This window comes from Odontesthes bonariensis, chromosome 10, assembly GCF_027942865.1.
Source record: "Odontesthes bonariensis isolate fOdoBon6 chromosome 10, fOdoBon6.hap1, whole genome shotgun sequence".
Classification (NCBI taxonomy): domain Eukaryota; kingdom Metazoa; phylum Chordata; class Actinopteri; order Atheriniformes; family Atherinopsidae; genus Odontesthes; species Odontesthes bonariensis.
The window spans coordinates 17,213,234-17,236,633 of record NC_134515.1 but is presented as its reverse complement, the minus strand read 5'-3'; the positions used below and the strand labels follow the sequence as shown (position 1 = coordinate 17,236,633).

Genomic DNA, 23,400 nt, shown 5'->3' with positions numbered 1-23,400 from the left:
CAGGTCGCGGTACTGAAGAGCCTGCCGCGGAGTCTCTGCGTTGAGTCAGTCCGCCGTAGCTCTGCCGACTGGAGGGATGTGACCCCGGAACAGGACGCCCTTCTACATCAGCACACCATTCAAACAGAGCACAGAAAAAAAGTAAAGCTGGACCAGGAGGGGTAAGCACATATTTGTCGTTTTCTCGAAGAGTTGCACATTGTCAGGGTTTTTTCGAAACGATTGGTTTGTTTGAATCGCAGCGCTCAGACTTCTGGCAGAGCAGCGGCACCTGGATGGTGTTTGCACCCATAGGAACTTCATTCAGGCTTTTGTCTGGGGCATGCTAGCGCGCTAGCTCGGCTTGTTAGCACTGGCCGCTTTGCCTTGGACAGCTCGGGTTTGGTAGAGACTAAATCTAATGTATGTTCATATTAAAACTTAAGCCACTTATGACTCGCTCAGAGTACGGTCCATACATTTAACCACGACGGATACAGCCCAAGGAACCGTTTCGAGAATGCGGGGAAGGCTCGCCGCTTGCTAGCGCTACAGTTTGAACAAGCCTGAATCCCGCAACATGATGACAAGAGCCGTTCATTCATAATTACCCATCACTTATAAAAAACGACCATTTATGTTTTATATAGTTTGGATGGAAGCTCGGGCATTTTGATTGATTTTCAATCCACACCTACCGTTGAGGAAAACTGATAATTTCTAGTCTAACAGAATTTATAACCTTCGTTAGCGTTAAGTTTGAATTTATTGTCCCCGTGGGGTTTGACGTTAACATCGTTGTATTTGAATAGAGACGCCAAAACTGTTTATTCTGTTTCTTGCTGTCAAGAAATGTAACGTACACGATGCAAGTTTTCTTGTTGATCCCAACAAACTCGCCAAACACCCAGTCAGCCGAGGGGGAGCTGCTCCAGCCTTCAGATACACACACACACACACATCCGTCAGATACATACTGTTCATGCTGCAGCTTTATTTCAAATTTGATTTTCATACTCGAGTTTGCTTTTCACACAACTCCCTAAACTGGTTTTCTATTTATGAACCGTGCCACCCATGGATGCATTGTGCCACCCTGCCCTTTACAGCATCTGCTTTCCCCCACCAGTCTGAGCTGACAGCCCCTTTTAGTGGCAAAGCTGGCACCCTCCTGGCAGCAGGACACTGATGAGTGCTGCAGCCAGCAGGTGTCAGGGCTTGGCCACGGACAAGCGCACTGAATCCTCCCGGCAACTGGCAGACGTGGTTATGTACCACACTATGTCAGGCCTGCCTTAGTTTGCACATTCTCCTTGCTGTCTGGATTTTTGAGAGAGATTAGGACCACTTGCCTCCCCACACTCAGCAGGACAGGTGCTCTTCAGCGGCTGCTAAACGTCATCAGCTGCCTGCACGTTGATACAGGAGGGCTGGTTCAATCTCACGACCGATCGCCCCTTTTTCTTTTGGCACAACCCTTGTCATTCTTAGGAGCCCGTTGTGGGCTGACACTGTAATATTAGAGCTGCTCACATCCACTTCAGGCTTTCGCTCTGAGTGGAAATGACAGTGGCTACCAAGTCTTGTTCATATTTTTCATTAATCGAATTTGCCAAAATTGTTTTTTTGTTTTTTTTTTAAAGCCTTTTTGCCATTTTCCGACCACGTTTCTGTCGAATGTGCCAGACGTACTCACATTTTCTTGTCTGTTGTGCTTTTCCTCTTGTGTTGTGTTGTTCCAAGCACATAGATCGTATACGGCTGTTTGCTAATCTAAATTTCATGCCTCGCTTTGAGGCTGGCTCTTTTGAAAATCTTGCAGCAGCAGCCCCAAGGGACCAGCTTAAGGCAGCAGCTTCTGTTTCAGGTCCACGAGGGACCCTGAGGACTGAGCATAGATGTGCTGTGATCATAGACGGATGATATTTTTATTTTAATATATATATATATATATATATACACACATATGCTCAGCTGTAAAATTACACATGTGGAGGATAATTAAGTGCACAAAAAAAGCTGTGTTAGCTGGAGTTACCCAGTGGCATTAGTTGTAGATGTGTGAAGTTTAATTCACCACTTATTGTAACTCACTCTCTGGAGATCCTCCTATCTCCTTAGGGTGTGATAGAATGGCCAAATGACGGTTAAGCACGCCGAGAAACATGGCTGTAAGCTCATAAAGTTCAGAAGGACTGTTTTGAGTTTGTGCCTGACGCGATGACAACAAGACCTGACCTACTTATCGGTCATGTTTTCACAATCTAGTTCATCGTCATTGTCCCCAAATACTGTAGCCATTGTTGGGAACACTGTACTCGTGAAGAGAGGGCGGCACGCAGAATACCACTAAGTCCAAGTCACAGCCTTCCTGGCTCATGGTGTCTGCTCGGCATGTTCACGCTGAGAGACAGATTAACCTGGGCTGGGTATCTGCCATTTTGAGATAATCGGCATTTGGCTGTGACCTATTTGGTTAAAAAAAAAAATTAAAATAAATGAGTGCATACACTTCTGCAGGGATACAGCTGTGTCTGAGCGGCTGCTCTGAAACAGCTTTTAATTAGCCTACCTGTTTGTTTGCTACGTCTTTATCTTTGAAATGCCACTGCAAATGAAATGCAGATTTAACAGCTGGCATGATGGTGTTAAATGAATGTCCAGCGGTCTTGTGGCTAATTATCAGTAAATTACTGTATTTGATCAGATGCTAAACCATGTGATATTTGGATTGTGTGTAACGACCATCTTGCTCTGTCAGTGGTCAGCATCGGCCCCTGGAAATGTTTGCTTCATGTTTGAATTAGTAGAGATGATAAGACCATCTTTTTTTTTTTCCTTCCTTAAAGGTTCATTTGGACTGCACTTGCACTATTTACTCTGTAAATGAAACACTAATAATCAAACAAAGCTGAATTTGATTGAAGCAAACTGCTTAGACATAAAATCAAAACCGCGCACTGCAGATATGAAACATTTTGATCATCTTCCAGCTAAAGCCTAAGTAACAAACATCGTTGAATTGTGCAGCTTGCATTCTCACGCCAGGTATGTCCTGCCGGCATGCATCTGCGCAGCCTGTGGTGGGTGTGTTCAGCCCTGCATATCTGAATATTCGTTGATCACAGCCGTCTCTGGGAAAAGTTTGTAAAGCTGCCAGGTGCGTGTTGGTGGTGATCTACTACCTACAATATGCCAACATACGGTCCCACAGAAGCGTGGTGCGAGATTGTTAACTTGGCCTTTCAATCCTCCAATTCATTTCAATTAAATTAAATTAAATTCAGTTTTATTTATATTGCACCAAATGACAACAAATGTCATCTCAAGGCACTTCAGTAATATAGTGCAAGTTGCAACCCAAGCACATAGCTGTTTCTCTGAGCTGGTACGTTGCCAGGTCTGCTGGGGTGCTGCTTTTCAGCATCACTCTTTCACAAAATGAATCCAGATTTTCTTGTTCTTCCTCTGCAATTTAAATAGACAGCCCAAGTTCTGTGATGGAGGCACAACCGCTTGCCAGCTGATTGCTGGTCCAAAACGAATGCGTCTTATTGGATCCATTCATACTGCTTCAGTGTTAGAGATGAGGTCAGCTTTCGCTCACCTCATATACTCAGTTCCACTGCATCGGGGAATTGTGAATCTAAGACCTGAATAGAAAAATAGATGGAAAAACAGCCCAACTTCACAGTTTAGTACACCGCAGTTCTCTGCTTTTTAACATGTTTTAGGCAACTGCTGCCTAACACGTCTAACATGTTTCCCTGAAAATCTCTGAATTTGCTTTACTCGGACTCTGGTCGTCGGCAGAAAAGAGCGTGCGTGAGAGTGAGTGTGTGTACCTGAAGTGACGCAGCTGCTCCACAGAGCCTGGCCAGGTTATTGGCTGCTCAGCTGGCAGCCACGCCAGGCTTGTAGCCTACTAATGTTTCTCACACATTTGCTCAGGATGTAAGAGCAGCTCGCTTCGAATTCGAGTTATTTTTCCCTCTCAGTTTTTCCCTCTCTGCTGAGGCTATCAAACTCTCAGAGTCATGTTGCAGCTCAGTTCTGCTTGCTGTAGCAATGTGATTTGTAAATCAGACGTTGTGCATCATGTGAGCATCGGAGTCCAGAGCCAGAAATCGTGGACCAGGCAACCGTGCCGGTGCCCTCTGGCAGCCTCGGCCGCTCTTGACCCTCAGTGGGCCTATTGCTTTGCATAATGTTGCAGAATGTATCCCTGGCACAAGACCCTCATTGAACCCTTTCAGCTAGAGTCCTGAAACAGTCTTGAGAAATTTTCTTTGTTTTTATTTCTCGGAAGAGTACATGCTTCGAACAAGGCTTGTCTCTGTCTCTAAAGCAACATCAATAAATGTGTAGTGTCTTTCTATGAGATTTTTCCCAGCTATGACAGTGTCTGTCATACAGTGAACGTTTGAATAAGGTCTAATCTCGTCGGCTGGAGGAGTAAGAACGTTTGCAGTGTCGTCTGTAAACGCTGAACTCTTGATAACTTGTCAGTCGGAACGGGCAGGTTTGATGGTTGCAGTTGTTGAACTGAAATGATGCTGGTGACTATTTTAAAATGTATTTGATCATGGCAATAATCTTTGGTTAAAAAGCCAAACAATCTCTCCCCAGCATCTTAAATGAGAGGAGAATCTCATTTTATTCACTGTTTTTATCAACAACCTGAAAAACGGGAGCCTTAACGCATACATTTACATATCATTTGGTTCTCTGCAATTTACCAAATTTTACTGCCAATTTGAATTCAAGCTTCGAGCAGTTATGACCTACCTTTATCTGTGGTCCTGAGGCTCAACCTTTTTCCTTTACAGCAGTGCAACTTCACATCTGGTCCCAAACGTGGCTGCCTTGTGTTGAGCTTAAAGCGCTACGATGGCAAGCTAAAATTGTCTCAGCTGTTTGAAAAACTGGTTTTAAGACGTCCTACAATGTATAAATTAAAACACACACTTCCAAAGGCACTGCGTAAAATTCTGTAATAAGTATGATCTTAGTAATCACCCAAATAATTGTGATTACAATTTCTGCCGTCCCAATATGTGTCCCGACGTGGCTGTATTTACCAATTTTAGACTGAAAGCTGACTCTTGTTAGTTCTCGTAGAATTCACGGGTTCCTCGCTCGGTATCAGTGATGATATAATTTAGCCGTTTGGCCTCGAGGGGCTCAAGGAGTTTGTGTTGCCTCAGCCCAACATCACAGCTCTGACAAGAGCCCAACATGGGCAGAAAGAAAGTGTGGGGGGTGGGGGATTAGGCCTAGATCAGCATTAAAGAAAGCCTTTGATTACGTCTGGTATATTAACCCTACGTGTCTGAGGCTGGCTGAGCATCCCTCGAGGGATTTTGTGTTGAGCCTGCCCACTTTGAGAGGTGAACCTTGGGCGCACACAAGAGTCTGAAAGGGTACTGACTGTGGTTCTTGAAAGGAGTTATCACATGTGACGCAGTAATGAGAGCCTGGACGGACACACCACATTTCTAAATCTCTATTTCTAGTTTTTATCAAGAATATGACTTCTTGAGTTTGATATCGCATTAGAAACATTTTCCTCTTCTACTAAGCAGCTGAGAACAATACCGCTAAGCAGGGGGCAGTCAAAGCCGATATTTATACCAGAAGTGGTTACATCTAAAAGCTGTTGTACTGTGTGCTGACCAAGCACAAAGAGACAGACGTGGTTGCTCTGATCACACAGACGTGTCCGCACACTTGATCCACTGCGTGTATGCCAGATACCTCTTTCTGCAGTTGCTGATCTACTGGGTTTGTCTTAAAGACACACTTGAGGGTTTAAGAGCCACTCCAGACCAGAGGTGTGAATCTCTGCTAGCCTCATGATTTCCATGAAATTACTTAATGCGTCTTAGTGCAACCTCACTGTACTCATCAGAACTTCAGCTTCATAAGACTGCTAATAGATACGCTTTATTGGAAATGTATAAAAGCAGTCAGGTGGGTTTGAAGTCCAATTATTTTGTTGCTTTTTGAAGTGCTTTTGAATGTACAAAGCAGTGTCTGTTAAGTACTGTGTGAATTAAGTACTACTCAGTGATTTTCGTTTATTAGATATGAGTCATTTGACACAGAAGTCCTAAGAATCGCATGTCATGGCAACTCGAACTAGCTTAGCTTTTGTCCTTCATCTGGGCCTTAGTTTAGCTGCAGATTGCAGGTATAGTCATTTCTATTAAGAGAAGTCTTTGATGGGATCTTATAGCGCAGCTTCAGGCTCTTTGACAGATGGTGAAACCTGGGTTCTCAAGGACCAATTCAGTCTAAAGATTCTTTGCTCAGAAAGCCACCACGGATTGGATGATTCTCTTTCCTCTCTTGGAGGTGGAGTGCAAAATTGACAACCCTTCAATAATCCCCCGCTGATTAGCCAACTGGCTGTGTTCCTTGAGGCTGCAGAGGTTAGAAACGGCTGTTAACATGGTTTCTCATTTTCTTGTATTACCACGTTTAATTTTTCATAAAGTGTAAAAATGTGCCCAGATGTCCAGATGTGCATTTTTTATTTTTACTTATTTTTTTATAACCCGCTCTTGCGCTTTCTATTTCTCTACCTCATCGCCCGCAATGACCGTTATCATAACATTAAAGCCGAGTATGTACTGCTTGTTCTTTGGCGTTTCAACGCCGTTGATCATAATGTACCGATGTAACTGTGCAACTTAACTGAACCACATTCCATCTAAGATGAAGTAGATAAGAAATATTTCTTCTACGCTATATTTTGTAGGTTACCCTTATTTCACAAGGAAGCCATTACTATTAACTGGCAATAAGGCCTTGATTGCCGAGAATCATCCAGTGGATTGTTTCAGTTATAAACGTGGCATAAAAGAAAGTGTGTTCAGCAAGATTGCAGCATGAAACTATGCGTTACATAACCGTATACATAAACGTTTTCATCACAGTAGTAAACATGTTGAGAAACAGTTCACTGAGTGCACAAACTGCAGTTATTCCGATTCGATAGCTGTTCTGCTGCCGAAAAACAGTCAAATGAGTTTTTCTGGAACTATTCGGCTGATAGATCATACGTTGAAAGCCACAAAAAGACAGATACCACCCCCCACCCCCCTTGGAGTATTGTGCCTTTTCTTATTTTACAACCGATACTGCTGTAAGGGTAAAGTGATTGTCAGGTAAGTAAGAATACAAATCGCAGCACTCTGAGCAGTCAGAAGCCCGGGCTGACGGGTTGCTAAATGTGGACGGCTTTCAAGCTTCAAAAGCAAACATCAGAGGATGTGAAGTGTCTCTGTCATGAAAGCACTAGGCCTATTTATTTAGGCCATGATTGCGGAATACAGCCCATGAAAATGGTTTAGTTGTCAAGCCTAAAAAAAATGCCTCAGTTTTGATGGATCTTTGTCGTGTAGTGTTTCCATTCTTCGCGATCTTAGATGTTCTCCTCATCCTCTGCTCTTCGCCCAGACGCGTGCATGGAACATTCGCCACTTTGATGCTCCTGAGTTTCAGTCAGTCTGCCCACTGAACGTCTCCCCTCTGAAAGCTCTCTTTGCGTTGAGTCGCAGCTCTCCCATTTGTCTGAAGTGAGGAGCTCGGGAGACGTGATCAAACGTGCCACTGCAGCCGATCTAAAGACGCTGCCACCGACCCCCCCCCCCCCCCCCTACCCCCTCCGCCAGCATCTTCTACATCACTACCCCCGCCCAAATGCATTCACACACCGCCATCTTCAATCCCCCGAAGATTTACTGAGCAGCTGAACTGACACCGGCAAGTCTCAATCTTTTCATGTCTGCCTTGCTTTGAGTCTTCAGCTCTCCAATTAAACTGATCCTGACACTCAAGTTGAACTGAATAAGTAATGTGTTCATGTGCTCCTCACTCATTGTCCTTCTTACCACTTTGTGTGGCTGAAAAGTGGACAAGAAGATAAAGTCAAGTGCTAGTTGCTCGCAGTAAACATCCACCCAAGGTTGCTGCCAATGGAAAGCCTAACCAGAAGCATGGCCTCCAGCTGCTCTGATCTGGATGAATCCACAAGCTCACAGGGGCAACCAAACGCCAGCCAATGGCCAATTAGATCTCTCAATTCTCCCTTTCCTCTCCTGGGTTCTTGAAAGGGGGGACAGCGAGCCAGCTCCTCAATTAAATATAACCCTACATCAAACAGCCCGTCAACATGTATTAGTGCCCCGTTGTACAGATAAGAGGCCAAAATAAATTGCCAGAACTGTCAAAGTCTCTGTGGCTTGCAAAGGCTTTTTATGAATTATTCTTAGGGAACAACAATCCTGACATGCATACTGATATTCTCTCCATTACATCTTTTTGCTCATTTCAATTAGCAAATTTTATTTTTGTCCATTTTTGTTGCCTCCTCTCGTTGGTGCGTTTTTAAGAGAGATCTCGCGTGACAGCAGCCGTCCTCAATGCGAGCGTGTGCACTATCACAGATCTCACGTTCTGTCACCCACGTTAGCAGCTTCTTTTATCGCCTGCTCTTTTCTCCCACTCTGCCTATATTCTGCATCTCTGCAGGCTGACGGTGAAAATAGGTCATTAGTTAGATGAAGAATAAGAGGCGGAAGCAGGAAGGGGTGAGACCCGTGTGAAAACTGTCATGCATTATTAATGATGCAGCGAGCTGCCAAACCTGCACTGTGACTTTACTGAGACGAGTCTCCTGAAGAGGCCAAGTAGACATCCAGAGGGTGGCAGGCATGAGTTTGATATGGTAACGTTTATTCAGTCAGTGTATCTTGTTAAAACTATCTGGTCACTATTAAAGCGAGTGTTGACCTCAGATTTGTAGCAATTTCCCCACTGAGTGTTTGTGAAGCTGGGATTCGTCATAGAGCTTGTGTAACGCAGATGTTTGGTTTTTTTTCCTGGTCAGAGCCACAGGAGCCGAGGGGATGAACCGCGAGGAGGCGTCGGGGAAGTCTCCTGAAGACATGTACATCCAACAGAAAGTGCGGGTCCTGCTCATGCTTAAAAAAATGGGATCAAATGTAAGTATGGTGACTTAATCGGCATCAAGCTGCCGTGTGTTACATTTGGAGCGTTCACATTTTAGGTTTAAATTAACCCCAGAAATAAAGTTTTTACCGTTGTCATCTCAAGGCTCCAGACTTGGAGCATTAGTAGAAATGTGCCCCAAATGTTTGTGTTGTGTGCGTTAGTGAGATCGAAGACAAATCTAGCATCATAACAAATCCACACGGGTTGTCATCTACCTGTGTTCGGACGATATTTGATTTGATGTAGGATTTTTCTTGGTTTGAAAAAGGAGGGAAAACGTACTCTTCCCGTCATGACACGCTCACACAGTTTATAAGGGAAAGATTAAGGATGGGTAAGGAAAGCCTTGCATTTCATTTATCAATCTGTACCCCAAACATTTGGAGGGAAAACTGGTTTGCTGACTAACAAAAGCAAGTCTGCCAGTCCCATCTGAAAGGCAGGAGTAATTGAATCAGTCTACAGAACTGACAGGTTTTTTTTTTGTTGGTTTTTTTTAAGGAAGGGATTCATTTATGTGGACTTTGTGTAACATTTCTTCTTTTAGAAAAGTTTTATCATTTCTGTAAATTGTCTGTTTGTAACGTTTTGGTAATGAACTAAAACATGTGTCACGGTTATAGTCGATTCAAGTGAGGCTTCTCAAAATGTGGCGCTCCCGTTAATCCCATTAATTAGCTTGAGAAAAGATGTAAATTGCTGTTTTGTTTGTACTTGCTTTAGCATGTGTGAAATCACTTTGTTTACTCCTCCACAGCTTACACCGAGTGAAGAGGCTTTTCTCCGGAATTACGCAGGTGTGGTCCACAGTCAGATGAGCCAGCTACCACAGCACAACATAGACCAGGGTGAGACTGGAACACACACACATACGCACACACACACACACACACACACACACACACACACACACACACACACACACGTAGTGCCATCCTGTAGCCGGTTATATTGTCAGAAAACAGTATTAATTAATTTCTTTTATTGCAGGTTAGTAGTTGCACTTATATTTAAAAAAAAAAAAAAAAAAAAAAAAAAAAAAAATTATGCACACAAACTGGTGATTTAATTTAATTTTACTGTAGTTGGATGCAAAAACCTGTTCAAAGCAGCAACCAACCCACAAACACCACCCTCACATGTCACAGAAGTGCTGCTGTGCCCAGACGAAAAACAAGGGAAAATCCCTCTTTCTGAGTCTGAACCTCAGCAGGCCAAGCCTACTGTTTCCTGACTGTGCACCGAGGACGACTCAGTCACCCTCCAGCACCGTAAGGTTACTCACACGCAAGCACGCGTGACTCATCCTCAGAGGGAGCACAATCCAGGTGTCACCGCTGTTTCTCACGGTTTGCCTCGGTAGACAGTATCGTGGCATTTGCACTGTAAAGCAAATTACAGCTCATGCATGTTGTTGGACTTGTGAAGTCATTCTTTTTCAATATGGTACACTAGAGGGCGATCTCGAGCTGTCTTCTTCCCCTCTGTGGTTCACTCAAGTTCAAACCACAAGAGGGTGCTGCATTAAACACAATGCATCATGAAGAGAGGCACTGCAGTGTCCTGAGAAAACAGCGGCAAATTGTAGATATTTTTTTGTAATTAGACTTCCAGTCCAAAACACAACTGTCAGAAAGGGGCCCTCGCTGTTCTGCTGTGGTGAACCTGCGGCGACTAAGATCTTGTTTTGTTTTCTATCATCTTCGCCTCTCAGGGGAGCTTTAAGACAGGAAAATTGCCTGTGACGCCTTACCCACATTGAAGTGTCCTTGTCTGCGTCATCTCTCTGCAAGGAAACAGTCGGTGCCGGTTGAATTTATAAATATGATCATTACGATGATAATAAAGGCGTTAGCGTAGCAACTATGGCCTTGTGGATTTCATGGTAACGCGGCATTTCTTCACCAAGCAGCAGAATATAAAGCAATGCATCACATATCACTGATCATCATATTTGTGAAACCACAGCACCGAAAAGGGATCATTGTAAGATATCACTGTATGACGGATGTCATCGCTTTGTTTAAACAGCTATTGATTAGCTGTCTGTTTACGCTCTCTTGCTTCACCTCCTTTAGCCGACACAGAACTCGATGTCTTTGCTTTGTCAGTACAGCTGAGACGAGCGTCATTAATAGTGGAAGAATATACCTGGTGAGAGGTGCTGCGAGTATGCATTTCTAAAACGGACACATTGAGCGTCCGCGGTGTGCCAGTGGATTGTTCGTGGTCTGCTTCTTGTCTGTGGTATTGTGATGAGGCATTACAGAGCTGGAGGAGAGCTATCCGGTTGTTTAATATTCAAGGATGCACGAAGCGTGCAAACGCGTTTGGTTTGTAGCAGCGCACTTGGGACCCTTTGAGGTGATGCGAAGAGAGTTGGTTGCATGAGGGTTTTTGTTTTTGTTGTTTTTTTTTTAACTGGCATGCAGCAGGACATTGTGCCCTGGTTTGTAACTAACACATAAAACCTCAAATTTTGAATTAGAAAGGTCACATTTTTAAGTAAACCTTTTATTGACAGTTGATTGTATTATTTGTTGATAGTATCATTGTATCTATATGTTGCTCATTTGTGTCACAAGGCTGGGGAGGTAGATCATTCTGGCCTCACCTTGTCATAATGACCTGTTCCTTCATGCTGCTGTACACATCAGCTGATGAACACCACACAGCACAGCAGCCTACAGACGCCTGCAGTGAGAAAAATACATTGTTGTTTTAATGCCAGACAAAAATACGGACTATTAAAATGCATGTTAGTCTGACTAAATTGGCACGTAATTGAAGCTTTCGAAGCTGGACTGATCAGCTGGCCTTAAAGGGGAACTGCAGTATTTTCAACATTAAGCCTCTTTTCTGAGTCGTCTGCAATTTATTTGGCAGCTCGTTCATGCTCGCACTATTTTCTTAGCGGTGGCGGAGTAATATCAACGAACATCCAGTACAAAATGTCAAATAAAACACGACAGAAGCAACTTTTCGCAACGAAATTTGATATGGATTACCAGTACACACCAGTAACCACTCCGGTGAGTTGATGATTTTGAAAACGGACGTTTATTGTGCTTTTACGGACCTTTCTGGACATGCGCATGACTTGCCGTTCTGAAGCAGGTTGAGAAGAATCAAAATTAGGCAAATACCGGAGACAGCAGTAGACATCAAAAAAGCGGTGAGGGGGGTTCTAAAACATTGCAGACGACTCAGAAAAGAGGCTTAATGTTGAAAATACCGCAGTTCTCCTTTAAACTGCACCTGTGCACAGGTAGAAACGCGCACAGAAACAGAAATACTTCCATGTGGAATGCAGCCCTCATTAATACACTCGTGTTTGTCCTCCTATTTGAAGCCCAAATGTCTGCTTTAAAAAGTCTATAGCCACCATTTTTTGCAGTCCAAACAGTTTTTTTTCAATCTTGACATTGTGCAATTGATATCGCAATTGAATAACGGTGTATTGTGTAAGCCTGATATCAATACAGACAAATTCCCAATAAAAGCTGCTTTTCTTGTTTGACAAATCCTAAGCTGAAAGGCAGCCCTTTAAAGCCCTTTTCACAGATCGGTTTGCAGCTTCTTGGTGCAAAACAGACGGCCGCTGTTCCTCTTTGGTAATTCACACGTGCCACACAGAGGCGCTTCCACACATCGAGCCAGCGTTGTTGAATCAGCTGAGTGACGACAGCGTTATTTGTGAGCGTGGCGTGCTTGGTGATGCTGACTTTCCCTAACACACATGTTCCGTTTCCCCTCTGTTGCCACCTCCATAGCCTCTCAGAGACGTATCAGCGGTGGATCAGCGTTGACCCTCCATGCTGCCTAAATAAGGAATGAAGGCATGTGAAAAGTCCTTCAGACTACGTGTCAACTCGTGGTCACTTAAAGCATTCTGGTTCATCTCAGCAGTTTTATTGACTTGTATGAGAGATGATTTAAAGAAAAACACCATCCACTTTGGGTAAAAATGATTGAGTTTTGAATAAGGTTAGTGTGAGTGCTAGAAATCGAATACTCCATACTAATTTGGAGTGAGTGCCTCCCCTTTTTCTTTTCAGTTAATACTATTTTGTGTACTAGTTTTAGGCTTTTGAAAGGCCCTCGCAGTTTTCGCTCAGTCTTGTTCGGATGGGAAAGCATTTAGACTGTCAGCACTAAAGGGATCCATTGGAGGCATGTGGAAAATTTTTCACCACATTGTGATGCCTTTTTCTTCACAGCAGTGTGAGTGACGATGCATCATGGTGCAAGATGCCCCGATGCCAGCTTCCAAAAGGTGTTTCAGTCTGGAGCAGCAGTGTCACGTGTCGGGCTTGGCCTGATTGATCGATTGGCGGCATGCCTAGAGGGCTTTTAGGGTACGATGGCCTGGAGGCGCCCTGTTAATGTTCAGTAAAATTCTCTTTCGAATGCACAAACTCTTAATCTCTAAAAATGTATTATCGGTGACGTTGTCAGCTCTGCGTATTCTGAAATTGAAATGATTTTGTCTGCGTTCAGTCTAGTCTGGCCAGAAATGTTGTCATTCTCCTTCACATCTGATCAGACTCTTAATTTTGCCCAAACCCTGAGTCATTCCCTCACACTTGTTACTCTGGTCTTCTCTGTAAAGAGGAAATCAACTCACAGGAGTAAACACACATATATTTTTATGTCTGTGGTGTCACTGAATTTACATTTCAGATGGTTTTAATTGGCAGATTACCATAGATGCAAATACCTGATTTTGTTTGGCATGTTTAATTAGGCCCGAGAGGAGTTATCTGCCAAAGGTGCTGAGTTTTTCTTTGCTTTCTTGCTGTGAATGTGAATTTTGGCGGCGCAAAGGGAAACAGCACTTCGCATGCTATGTCTAAACACAGTGAGACGTAAACGCAGAGGAGAGGCTTGTGTTTTGGCGTAAAATGTCTCTTATCTTGGCTCATACTGATGAAAATAAATGTAAATCTGTTTTTTATTGTGCAAGTTCATATTAGTTATTGACTCTGGAAAGTGAATTAAGATTCAGAGATGCAGAGGCTTTCAGATGCAGATTTTTAACAGGGTGTTATTATTTCTATTTAATTCTTTCCCTCGCAGCTTTCTATAAATGGAATCGCATCATTTCAAACAAAACGGTTTGTCTGAGCCACTCATAACATCAGCAGTTGTAGGACTTGTTAGCCTGTCTAACTTGGGGAGAAGAGTTAACCACTCCCAAAGGGGGGCGGGGGGGTAGAGTCTCATCAAAAGAGGAAAGAGGAGAAGGCATTGCCATAGCAACCTCAATTGTCCCAGGAAAGTGAGGCTTCCCGTTGGGGTTCAGTGTTGTGCCGTGCAGCACCGAAAGGTTGGAGCAGATGTGGTTAAGGCTGTGATCATTAAACATTCAGTCCTGCCGTATGTAACAGAAAAACAGCTTCCATTGATTCAGATGTACGCAGCCTCGTCTCTTTTTTTTTTTTTTCAGTCGTGGTATGATGCTGTCTTTTAAAGCAGCCTTTCAAGTGAAAGTTGTGTCACAATGAGCAAGGACTCGTCTTTTGTTTGGCTTCTCTGAGTCGTATTGATTCTCCCTCTTTCCTTTTCTGTCCTGCCGTACGTATCAGAGTTGAGACAGATTAAATTGCGTTCCTTCCTGAATTTATCAGACGGAGGCACTGTGGTTTGTTTTTTTCCCCTCATAAGTGCTCTCACCCGAATCCCTCAGGTGTCGGGTTAGAAGGTGTAAACATACATTTAAAGAAAAAATATATATATATATATATATATATATATATATATATATATATATATATGTATATGTGTATATATATGTATATGTGTATATATGTATATGTGTATATGTATGTATGTATATATATATATATATATATATATATATGTATATGTGTGTAAATATGTGTATATATATATATATGTATATGTGTGTATATATGTGTATATATATATATATGTATATGTGTATATATATATATATGTATATGTGTGTGTATGTATATGTGTATATATATATATATATATATATATATGTATGTATGTATATATATACATATGTATGTATGTATGTATATATATATATATATATATATATATATATATATATATATATATACATATGTATGTATGTATGTATGTATGTATGTGTATATATATATATATATATATATATGTATATGTATGTATATATATATATATATGTATGTGTATATATACATATATATATATATATATATATATATATACATATGTATGTATGTATATATATATATATATATATATATATATATATATACATATGTATGTATGTATGTATATACATATTTGCATCTGAAGTAGCTATTTTTTCTTCAGCTTTTGCTACTGTGGCGCACACTTCTCAGAACTGCTTTTTATAGATCTCTCGAAATGCGACGTAAAAAATAAAATGTTGGAGCAATTCTACCATCTGTGTGCAAAGAGGGACCTCTCCAAAATGGCAGTACAGAATCCTGCTGGAATAAATCGGTGAACTGAACTGAAGACACTTGTAGTTCATATATCCATAAAGTGGTGGAAAGTGAAAGGACATTAAATCTGTGCTTTAAGAGAAAGTGATTTGATACTTTGATTAGGATTTAGTTGTATGCAGTTATGCCAGGTTACCTGTGGCTCAAACCTTGAATGCCCCGGCTGTGTGTTTATGTAGACCCGCTGTGTGTCGAACGTGCCAAGCCGGACTCCTCACACACTCCGCTGTTGTGTGACGTTCTTCTTAACATGCCCCTGTTGTTCTCGGCGTCTCTTTCCCCCTCAGCTGACCCCTGCACCCCGATTGTGATCTTAAATCCTGTGGGTGCTGCATCACTGGAGTCGTCGTGCGGATGCTTCTTTGCTTATTAAGTTGGGAAAGACTGTCGGGATGCAGCTTGGTGCCTCTCACTTCAAACAAACTCCCTTCGGGTTCATTCCCGGCTCTTTTATCCTAAGAGGTTTGAGTGGAGCTTTTATTTTTCTTTGTTGGTTTCAAACAGACCACATATTAATTTATAGTCTCTCAGAAGTGTGAAGAAAAACTGTTTGTTCTTATTGTTGCTGCCGTTGTTGGCCTGAAACCTGAAGGATTAAAAAAAAGATTATTTATTCATTCATTTGTGTTATATTTTTATTTAATTGGTTGTTTCTTTTCCCATTTAAAATGTATCTGAAAAGCTCTTTTAGGTCTTTTTTCAAATATATTGTAGTTTATCTAAACTGTACGGTAACTAGATGTTCTTAGGTATTCAATTTGAGACACGATTAATTAATCACGTCTAATTTGCAACATTACCTCAAAGCAGAAACTGCCTTTGACATTTACATTGAAATACTTTTTTACTCTATGCTCTTTGCCTGCTACGCTAATTGCTGTCAATAGATGAGGCATAGATGTGCTTTTCTTTATTTAAAAGTATCAATGAAGGACAGATCATCATGTGTGTAGTGTCTGTTCATGTACTCCACCTTCCTGAGTCGTTTCGCTGACCTCCGTCATTCAGGACGGGAGCGAGGAGGCAGATGGGAAGGCGAGAGAACGGCCGGACGCAGAGCAGCGTCGAAGCCGGCCAGAAGCTGCTCGCTCATACGCAGCAGCGCCAGTGCAGCCTGATTTTTATCTGTCGCTAGGCAACAGCGTTTAGGGACCTGATATTTCCATCATCTTGGCCAGCGCTTGTTTGTGTGAGCGTAGCTGGGCGAGGTCCGAACATGACTCTCAGGCAGAGTGGTCGGATATAGCCCAGCCTGTGGAGGTATTTTGAGAGAATATGTGTTTGTTATTTGGATCACGTTGCGCCGTGGCCTTCCTCTGAACCGCCCGTAAGAGGCACGGCCCAGATTGCACAACAACTGCACGGTTCAGACGAATATGCTGTTCTGTCCTTTTATTTCTGATTAATAGAAGGCATAATTCAACAGAACTATGAACATGAATTGTGCTGCATTTCAGTCATTTCTCTCTGTGTGCTGTTATCATCTTCTTTTTTTTTTTTTTACTTCATCACTCTCTCTAATTAGTGCTGCTTTTGCCTCTGTTTGCCTTTTCCTGTTCCCTACCCTCAATATGGGAACCCAGTGAGCTCCTATGGGAAGGGGAACATGAAAGTTGGAAAAAATAAATAAATAGATAAATAATTCATTAAAAAAATAAGATGCCCTCTCCCATAAGTCTTGATCTTACCAGGCTCCAAAATGCTCAGAATGTAGCGCGGAAAGATGATGATTATTTTACCGGAGCGACAGCCAACAGAAACAGTAAACTCTGTGTTTGGAGGGTGTCTGATGAAGACGGTCCACCCTTTGTGCCAAATAAATGGAGGCTCGCAGTCTTCGGCCTACTTTCATATCTTTACAAATTCAATTTAACAAGCACTTCAAAGCTGCAAGTTGTTTTTGTTGTTTTTTTTCTCTTCACAAGCACGATCAAGGTGCTGTCAGAAATTCTTCTCAGCCCTTTTGTAAAGATGTCGATCCCGTTGTAAACGGTACTTGAGATCGTGCTCGTGTGCCGTTTGCACATCAGTACGAGATGATGCTAGTTTCAGCTGTAACGTCTCCCTCACGTTATTAAGGGTTAATTCTTCTTCTTTCTTATTATCATTATTATTGATGGGTTCAAACCACAACCAGACTGCACTTTTTGATGTCCTAAACCATCTTTGCTTACTCAAATACAATCCGTCAGGCTGCTAAGATCAACGGTTGTTTGTTCTTCATGGGGCATCGTCCCTCTCTTTACTGAAAGTTTCGAGTTTTCATCGTTTAAACTGAGTTTTAATTGTATAAAGTGAGTTGGCAGCATTCAAACAGAATAGGAAAATGTGTATTTACTCAGGAGAATTGTACTTTTTTTTTTTTTTTTAATCTCTTTACAGGTGTGCGTTGGCCCAAATTAACTGAGAAATCACAGTTGCCAAGCAGCTAATGGATGATTTGTTTTCATACAAACGGCTGATGAAATCTTATTGTGTATCTGTTCGGACTCGTTAGTTAAGTAAACCCAGATGCAGCTGTAATTATCAAGGCCATTGAACAGGGCACCAAAGTAATGGAAAGAAATCCGACTTTGTGTATTTTCAGCGTCTTCTCCCTGTACTCATTGCTTAGTGGGGGTAATATCATCAGCTGAAAGCTTAAATTCTGTACTCACAGGCCACTGCCACACAGAGGACACTGAATGCCTCAGATCTCGGTGTTATCACCACAGAGCAGGATACCCCCGTCTGCGGCCCACTCGGCTTGTTAGCATATCTCCCGTCAGGGCACTGTTACAGCAGCCAGTTGCTTTCCTTAACAGGTGAAGACGGCAAAAGATGAATTTACCAGCACGCACTAAAGGGATTTCCATGGCAGTCCAGCCCCTTGGCTTTATAGTCGGAGCCAGTAGGACTTAAGATACTGACAAGAACCAGGAAGCTTTACAAACCTTTCTTTACACTTTGAGTTCAAGTTTCTTGAGCATGATCCAGTCACAAAGCTCGAGTTCAAAACATGTAGATTGCTCACTGAGATGTTGTCGAATACAGGGAGAGGTCTGGGATGCCTGTAGACAGATAAGCAGCAGACAGATGTGCCCAGAGGAGTCTTGTTTTTGTTCATGTAGCACAACAAACATTTCCAAAACCCTGATTTTTTTTTTTCTTTTTTTCTTTCCTTTTATTAAACAGCAGAGTTCAACTTCTTACTCTTTAGATGATCGAGTCCCAAAACCCAAAGTGAGCAGACGATTAAAAATTGCAGTTGATCGCTTGTGGTGCACTTTAGCACCTCGTGGGAACTAAAGATGCACGTGAAACGATCTGCTGGTACATGGGTGTCTATTCGTTTAAGTGCATGGATCAGTAGCCAGTCTGACATGTATCCACGAGCATAAAACCTGGTGTTATTGTAAATTACCCCAAGGTGGTTAGTCAGAAGAAGAAAGTTTGATGACGTCTGTTGCCCTCACTCCTCCGCTCACATCTCAGGTGGGAATGTTTGAGACGAATCGAGGATTTACAAGTTGGGAAATGTGATGAGAGGAACTGGAGCTGAGTCAGTTTTTCTATCGACTCTCACATGATTTATTCATTCCTCTTTGGATCATTAAAAGGAAATTTCCAGTCCGTTTGATTTTTTTTTTATGTTTTTTTTTTTTTTCCTATCGTCCTGAATAATGAAGGCTTTTGTGACGCTCCATCTCATCATTCTCTTTTTGGTTCTTAGGTGCAGAGGATGTGGTGATGGCGTTTTCACGGTCAGAGACGGAGGATCGGCGACAGTGACCCTGGCCCCCTCACCCCTCACCCCGTCCTGTGCGTGATCCATAACAACATACATCTCCACAAACACATCACGTATGAGCTTAGTAGAAGAGGAGGAGAGGAAAAGACGCACGGGTGGTTGCCTCGCTCTCCACCCGGCCCGTTTCCACCCCCCCGCCCCTTCCTCACACGAGTCGGCACACCATTACCTGAGATGCACTCAAGTGGGTCACTGTGGGCTGAAGGCCTTGGCAACAAGGCAGTCGGTGAAAACACTCACTAATCGTGTGAATGGTTATCAAACGTAGTTTTTGTTTGTTTTTTTTCCGTTCCTTTACGGCGGGGTTAGAGGGCTGGTTTTGCTGAGCATTGTTTCGTCTGTGTCAAGATGTCAGGCCGCGTGACCTGTTCTATCTGCTGCAGTCGCCGGAGAAACTGAGCAGTCAGCAGTTGGCCGAAAGCAAAGAGAAATATAGTTTTGGTCAAGCAGCGAGTGTGATGATCGACTGTGTTAGAAGAGAGAATTTAATGGTCTGCTTTCACCCAAACTAGGCTGAAGTTGTTTTTGGTTTAGCTGTTGTATGTCAAAGGCTTTTTTTTTTTTTTTTTTTTTTTTTTTTTTTTTATAGTTTTATTTTATTTTATTAAACTCTGCCCACCGGGGGCCTCGTTTATAAACGCATCAGAAGAAGCATGACGGCTGCTCACAGCTTCCGCTACACAGATTTAGATTCAGAGATACGGACGTTACTGACACGTCGTCACTAAAAACCTTCACGCTGAATTTAAAAATGAGGTCAGCTACATTACGTCTCCATTTGGAGTCATGAGCAGTAAAACAAAAAGAAGAGGAAAGGATGGGGTTTACCACACTGCAGGTGTAGCCTGTTTATTCCTGTGTTTATCTCATGCGATGAAAGGCGCGCACGGCGTGTTATACATGAGGCCCCGCTCGTCGTTCTGCTGCTTTATTTTTACAACGGTGTTAAAAGATTAAAAAACAAAACAAAACACTACCAGAGATGGTCACATCGAACATGAAACACAGCTGTTCTCCCCACACAAATACTGCTTTTGAGTTATTGTGACATGTAAAACTTTTTTAATTGTACATATAGCTGGGGAAGTAGAACAAATTAATTAAGTGTGCCAATTGTAACTTTTTTTTTTTTAATTACCATATCAGTTCAGACAAGCTGTAGATTTAATTTATTGTTTACTGAATTGACACCCTCGTCCTCAGACACACCGATATATCAGATAGTGAAATCCTCACGCGAGTCGCTGTCGAATTTAACCTGCGGCGGCTCTTTGTTCACACTAAAGTCGCGCAAACTCTAACTTTTAGCCACCTGTAACCGAAGACACGAAGCCAAACATACCAACTGTGTGCTATTTCTGACCTCTCGCACTGTTATCGGCGGGATGTTTGCGTAAAATGCATTTTAACGTTTAGCACAGAGACCCTACGTTTGATTCGGTGAAGAAAAAAGAAAAAAAAAACACTTTGTAAACACGTTTTTATTCCTTCTGTGATTTTACGGGAAAAAAAGAAGAAAAAAAAAGATCTGTGTTAATTGACACGACTGGACTATAAATGATTGAATATTTGTTAACAGCATACGTGTTTGTTTTTTTGTTTTTTTTAGTGACATGCTCGATATTTAAAGTGTTTTAAGTACAGTTAATGAACTTGTGAGATAATTGTATTGTTTTACAGCCAAGCATGTCCGCCTTGTGGTTTCTAATGTTTATTCAGCTGAGAATCTTTTGAAGCCTTGCCACAATGACCATTGTTTGTACATTCTTTGTGTTTGTGGAAGCTACTAGTTCTTTAAAAAATGTTTGGGGGGTCATTTGCTTGGTTTGTTTGCGCTTTTTTTTTTGGCTTTTTTATGGGCAAATGTTTTCCATTATATGTTGTTGGCAATAAGTTCTATTTGAATGTCCTCAACAATCATTGCAAAGTAAACGGCCAACAGATCTGTCGCTCAGTTTTTTTTTTGTTTTTTTTGTTTCTTTTAAAACTTTATTTGTCTATGCATCGTTTTGTTTCTCCTCTTAAAGGTGTCTTACTGTACATTTTGCCTATCAAGGTTTAACTGCAGCCTTCCATCAAGTTGTGAATGAATGTGTGTGTGTGCGCACATGCGTGCGTGCGTGTGTGTGTGTGTGTGCGTGTGTCACCATTATTGAACTAAAAATCTCCCCATTTAGATTTTCAGCATGCTGTTGAGTTGACCAGGATTGTGTATCTTTTTACTGTGATGGCCTGACTTTGCCTAATTGTAATTTTTATTTTTTTTTAAATTTCTTTATTTTTTTTTTTTTGGTCTTGGCTCTGTATTTTATTTTCCCTCTCAGTTGACATTGATTAGTTGGTTTTGTTTTGTACGGCTGCTGACCATGTCTTGACTTAATGCTTCCAAATCCTATACCAACTGAACCATTAAAAAAAAAAAAAAAAAACTTTTCAACAGTGAAAACTTGCCTTTGATTCTCTTCTCCCGTCGCTGAGATGGGCTGCAGCGTTAGGGCCCACGTGAGAGGGAAACATTTCAGTGAAGTCAAAATAAGGGTGCATTTGTGGCTTTGTCTTCCTCTTATCTCTATATGAAAGAGACCGTCTGAGCTGGCTGATAAGTTAGAGAGAAAAGTATAAATTCACCGATTTCATTGGATCATAGAAAGATGACCTTGTCACATCGGCGGCGTGATTTCTCACAAAACTCTAGTTTCTTTATCTCTGTAAAACACTCGACATTGAACAAAGCGACCTTGTTACCCACCGACAAAGTCCCACATCGCCCTGTCAGCTGTTAATTGAGTCAGATGTTTAAATTGGCTGCTGTCTGGTCACCGAGTCGGTAAAGGAGCTGCGTGTGTTTTCCCCCGTGCTCGTGATGAACATCTGTTCTGTTCCCACACCTCGGTTCACAGCTGAAGGAAAAAGAAAAAAAAGATCCAACGAGGAGGTAACAGCCCAGCTGTTGGCAAATCTTTCGACTTTATTGCACCACTTTAGACTGCGGCTGTCATTAACGTCCACTGACATTAGTGTTCCATAGCTTCGATTCAACTTCATCGGTTTACACACAGTTGTCCACGATGACGGAGCAAGACAAGATTATTGGTGTGTTTCATTAATTTTTATAGAAATAGAATATTGGAGCATCTCAATCATGCAAGTGCTTAGACACTTGTAACTAAGTTCTGGTGCATCATATGTCAGCTGTCCCTGGGACCGTTAACGGACTCCACCAGAGGTTCAGTGAAGTTGCCAAACACAAGTACAGCGAAAACCGAGTCAAGAGAATTGTGTGTAGACCTGAGACGGAACTTTGTCAAAGCTAAGTTCTGAGGAAGGATACAGAAGGAGCCTCCGTAATTTCCCCATATCAGCAAGAACTACCAACAGATCAGGCCACCAAGTCTGATCAGGCCACCAACAGCATGTGAGGAAGAAACCAGACACTAATCACCATCTCACTAATACTTCCACACAGTCAGACGTGTTGATAGCAACGTCACTCTGTGTGGAGGGTATTCTGTGACCGGGGTTGGGAGCCGGGTCAGGATAGAGAGTAAGATGGAAGCAGAACAGGTAAAGTGGTAAAACAAAAACAAAAAAAAAAACCTGGATGCTCATGATCTCAGGTTAACGTTTCAAATAGACGATTAAGTCACGTGTACCACCATTGATACACAGGTATGGCTTTTGGAAGACTGACAGAGGAACCCGGCCAGAGTTTGTAAAGATGTGCATCAACGCTCTCCATCCACCCTGCTTAAGACTGGGTGTGGCTGAATGTGAGGAGAGAAAACATTTTTCCAAGCTTAGAATCAAGCTCAAGAACCAAAAACATGTATGAACTGAAGATATTTCCCTTTATAAAATACACACCCATACATATATATACACACATATATGTTACATTTGAGATTAGTCGGAAATTCTTTAATTGCTTTGTCTACAAGACCAAACAGATTTCAGATAGCTCTGCTGAGTTTCTGACGTCTACAAGGTTTGAAACATCCTTCGGACAAACGGAGGAACAGCGGTGGCCAGCTTTTTTTTTTTTTTTTAGGCATAAAGAGTCTGCTGCCGGCTGATTTACAGAGTGCACCATGTGAGAGCAGCACATCTCTTCTTCCAGCAGCA

The 23,400-nt window shown here is 42.1% G+C and overlaps 1 protein-coding gene across 1 annotated transcript; it reads left to right on the top strand.

Annotated features, from left to right (window-relative positions):
* The first annotated feature begins 37 nt into the window (after window positions 1-37).
* ctnnbip1 (catenin, beta interacting protein 1) lies at window positions 38-19,853 on the top strand. The gene is made up of 4 exons (XM_075476545.1): window positions 38-161; window positions 8,876-8,990; window positions 9,758-9,848; window positions 19,201-19,853. Exons 2-4 carry the CDS (start codon window positions 8,895-8,897, stop codon window positions 19,257-19,259), a joined length of 246 nt encoding a protein of 81 aa, XP_075332660.1. The 5' UTR covers window positions 38-161; window positions 8,876-8,894; the 3' UTR covers window positions 19,260-19,853.
* The last annotated feature ends 3,547 nt before the right edge of the window (window positions 19,854-23,400 follow it).